We start from the raw sequence: 4,359 nt of genomic DNA on the forward strand, positions 1-4,359 counted from the left end.
GTCGGAGGGGCCCGGGGGAGGTCGGAGAAGCCCGGACGCCGGCTGCGCGGTAACTTTCCGTTCTTTCTCGGGACGGGGGCCCCTAGGGCTGGGGAGGGGGCTGCCTGGACTCCGGGAGGACTCGGTCCGGCCAAACAGCGTCCCGAGCTTGCTCCCTTCCCCCGTTTTAGTGTTGGAGAGCGCAGGAAAAGGCTCGGGACGAGTGTCAGGGCGACTCCCGCGAGTTGGTGTGTAAATATGTGCAGTGAGCGGGCCGAGGCGAGAGGAAGCGAGAGCGCCCGAGTTTGCAAAGAGCTGCTTTGTGTTTGGTATTTTGAGAAAATGGCCGAATGCCTATTTCAGTTAGGAATGCCGCCGCCGAGGCAGGCGCTGGTGGCAGCAGCACGGAGGAATTCGTGCGGCATGTTGGGCTTTCGGGCTGTGCTTGGACGGTCTTCCTAACAATCGTTAAAATTCCATTTGGGGTGGCAGTTAGGGGGTAGGGAGCGATTAGAAAAGTCGATGTTGGGCCAAATTGCCGAGTAGCTTGGGCTGTTCAGCCCCAGGACAGCCTTCGCCCTGTTTTCTGTGATGGCATTTGCTTCCAACTTTTGTTGGTACGTAGAACTAAACCGGTTTGTGTTTATACACTTGAATGAGGCGGATTACTTTTTGTATTTTCGGTTTAACTTTATTTTCTTAGAACTTGTTACTTCTTTTAATTTGCAAGTGAACACTTCGTTTGAGAATGGCACCTTTTAGATGGAGAAGTAACGTAGCATTTAGAAAGCCCAACTTGTTTTCAAGAAGGTGATCTTGTAATGGCTTCCACTAGGCAAGTAGGCCAAGTCAAGCACAATGCAAGAAAGTTGCTGATTGTCGAGTTGAGTTACACGATGATTTTATTCGTATTGAAAAGCTTGGAATTCAGTGTTGTGGAACTTCAGCCTGCAGAAAAATAAGCTTATTAATTTTTATTTGTGAAGTTTTGAATAAATCAAACTTCCTTTTTCACAAGAAAAGGGGTCCATAATGTTTTTCCTTTTAAGCCTGTGGAGTTGTCGAAAAATTAAGGGACTGACTGGTAGTGGTAGTTTTCCACAGTAGTTTATTCTTTTGGAGTTAGTTGAGTTCATGCGAAATCCAATTAAGTTGAACAATTATTGCAGGCTTCTACTTTCCAGATGTGTTTGTGTACTTAATAAATGCACTGAATGGCTTGTGGATTTCTGGGCTTTCTGATTCAGACCATTGAACTGTTGAAGGGGGGAAAAGTTGGGAGGACAATAATTTACTAATGTTTTGAATTTTTGGAGTAATTTTAACAGTAAAAATGAAGGTTACTTTTTATCCCCACCAGAACAATTAAAAGTGCTTGAGGGACCACATGCCAGTGGCTGGAGGGTGAATGAGTTACGTCAAACAATTGGTAGAAGTGTTTTCTAGGGATAGTAGACATTTTTTTTTTTGATTGCCGTAAAGACTATTGGGAATTAACTGCTGTTTTAAAGATTTGTTTTTAATAGGTGATGAAGTTTACTGAGTTATAAAGATCATATTGGAAAATTTTTAAGTTATGAAGATTTACAGTGATGTGGTTTTAAGCCAGTAACAGCAGTGTTTAAACTGGTGCTCTTGTTTTGTTTTGTTTTAAATTCAGAATACAGTTATGGCCACCCAGGTAATGGGGCAGTCTTCTGGAGGAGGAGGGCTGTTTACCAGCAGTGGCAACATTGGAATGGCCTTGCCTAACGACATGTATGACTTGCATGACCTTTCCAAAGCTGAACTGGCCGCACCTCAGCTTATTATGCTGGCCAACGTAGCCTTAACTGGGGAAGTAAATGGCAGCTGCTGTGATTACCTGGTCGGTGAAGAAAGACAGATGGCAGAATTGATGCCTGTTGGGGATAACAACTTTTCAGATAGTGAAGAAGGAGAAGGACTTGAAGAGTCTGCTGAAATAAAAGGTGAACCTCATGGACTGGAAAACATGGAACTGAGAAGTTTGGAACTCAGCGTTGTAGAACCTCAGCCTGTATTTGAGGCATCAGGTGCTCCAGAGATTTACAGCTCAAATAAAGATCTTTCTCCTGAAACACCTGGAGCAGAGGACAAAGGCAAGAGCTCGAAGACCAAACCCTTTCGCTGTAAGCCATGCCAGTATGAAGCAGAATCTGAAGAACAGTTTGTGCATCACATCAGAGTTCACAGTGCTAAGAAATTTTTTGTGGAAGAGAGTGCGGAGAAGCAGGCAAAAGCCAGGGAATCTGGCTCTTCCACTGCAGAAGAGGGAGATTTCTCCAAGGGCCCCATTCGCTGTGACCGCTGCGGCTACAATACCAATCGATACGATCACTATACTGCACACCTGAAACACCACACCAGAGCTGGGGATAATGAGCGAGTCTACAAGTGCATCATTTGTACATACACAACAGTGAGCGAGTATCACTGGAGGAAACATTTAAGAAACCATTTTCCAAGGAAAGTGTACACATGTGGAAAATGCAACTATTTTTCAGACAGAAAAAACAATTATGTTCAGCATGTTAGAACTCATACAGGTAAGAGAAGCTTTCTAGTCCATAAGTTCAGTTCTCTTTTCTGATTGTTACTTGAGTGGTTAAGTAGTGCTTGAGAAAAAGGACTCTGGTTCAAATCCAGGTTCCATTTTTGCTATCTTTGTGACCTTGCACAAGTTGTTTAACCTCTTTGTTCAGAAATTTCTCCATGGAGTAACAATATCTGGGATGGGAGGATTATGTGAAGTTACATGTAAAGCACAGAATGTTACCTGGGAGAAACAGCCAAGAGATCTTACCATGCTCTTCCTAAAGTACATATCCTAACTTGGGATTTACCTTCAGCAAATTAGACTGGCCGTGCATGGTGGCTCATGCCTGTAATTCCATCACTTCAGGAGGCCAAGGCGGAAGGACTGCCTGAGCCCAGAAGTTCTAGACTAGTCTGGGAAACATGGAAAGACCCCCGTCTCAAAAAGAAAACGGAAAAAAAAAGTTTCTATATTTATTTCTGTGACAGTGAACACATTTAAGATGCAGTATAGTTTCTGAAAGGAATTGAGGGCTTATATAAAAAGGAAAACTCAGTGATTAACCTTGCATATTTCCACTTAACAAAAGCCTCAAACTTGGAAACATTTGACTTATAGCATTGAGTTCCTAAATGGAACAACTTGTCTTTGTCCACAAAAAAGAAATGTGAGAAGATAGTTTTTAAAACATGGGTGGGATTATCACCAATTGAAACTATTTTCCTATGAAAGCAAACACATGTAGAAAATGTATTTTTCAGACAATTGTGTTTAGCGTGTTTGAACTCATACTAAGCGCAACTGTATAAAAAAAGTTGAAACTGTTTTTTTTTTTTGTTTTGTTTTGTTTTTTTTTGAGACGGAGTCTGGCTCTGTGGCCCAGGCTGGAATGCAGTGGCACGATCTCGGCTCAGTGTAACCTCTGCCTCAGGGTTCAAGCGATTCTCCTGCCTCCACCTCCCTGGCTCAGCCTCCCAAGTAGCTGGGATTACAGGCGCCCACCACTGTGTCTGGCTAATTTTTTTTTTTTTTTTTTGACACGGAGTGTCATTCTGTTCCCCAGGCTGGAGTGCAATGGCATGGTCTTGGCTCACTGCAACCTCTGTCTCCCAGGTTCAAGCAGTTCTCATGCCTCAGCCTCCCGAGTAGCTGGGATTGTAGGTGCCCACCACCATGCCTAGCTAAGTTTTTGTATTTTTAGTAGAGACAGGGTTTCACCACGTTGACCAGGCTGATCTCAAACTCCTGACCTCGTGATCCACCCACCGCAGCCTCCCAAAGTGCTGGGATGACAGGTGTGAGCCACCGCACCTGGCCAATTTTTTTTTTTTTTGAGATAGCTTTACTTTGTCACCCATCCTGAAGTGCAGCGGTGTGATCACTGCTCACTGCACCCTCGACCTCCTGGACTCAAGTGACCCTCTTGCCTCAGTCCCCCAAGTAGCTGGGACCACAGATGCATGCCACCACACCTGGCTAGTATTTGTATTTTTTGTAGATACAGGGTTTCTGCCATGCTGCCCAGGTTGGTCTCTAACTCCTGAACTCAAGTAATCTGCCCTCAGTCTCCCAAAGTGCTGGGATTATGGGTGTGAGCCACCATATCCAGCCGACTTAATTTTTAAAAATTTATTTTATTTAGTTATTTTTTACATCCCAAAGACTTGAAACTATTAAGTGGTAGGCTTAAACAATAAAACTTGCAGGTGAGATTCCATTACAAGAATGACCTCTGAGGCCGGGCGCGGTGGCTCAAGCCTGTAATCCCAGCACTTTGGGAGGCCGAGACGGGCGGATCACGAGGTCAGGAGATCGAGACCATC

At 44.3% G+C, this 4,359-nt stretch overlaps 1 protein-coding gene across 1 annotated transcript in view; it reads left to right on the forward strand.

The window, feature by feature from the left end:
• The first annotated feature begins 6 nt into the window (after positions 1-6).
• REST (RE1-silencing transcription factor) overlaps positions 7-4,359 on the forward strand; it is a 25,926-nt gene continuing 21,573 nt past the window's right edge. Inside the window, exons 1-2 of the mRNA XM_011998457.1 lie at positions 7-49; positions 1,640-2,546. Coding sequence (XP_011853847.1) covers positions 1,649-2,546 — 898 coding nt within the window. The 5' untranslated portion in view covers positions 7-49; positions 1,640-1,648. The remainder of the gene's footprint in view (positions 50-1,639; positions 2,547-4,359) is intronic.

This window comes from Mandrillus leucophaeus, unplaced genomic scaffold, assembly GCF_000951045.1.
Source record: "Mandrillus leucophaeus isolate KB7577 unplaced genomic scaffold, Mleu.le_1.0 Scaffold570, whole genome shotgun sequence".
In the NCBI taxonomy this organism is placed as follows: domain Eukaryota; kingdom Metazoa; phylum Chordata; class Mammalia; order Primates; family Cercopithecidae; genus Mandrillus; species Mandrillus leucophaeus.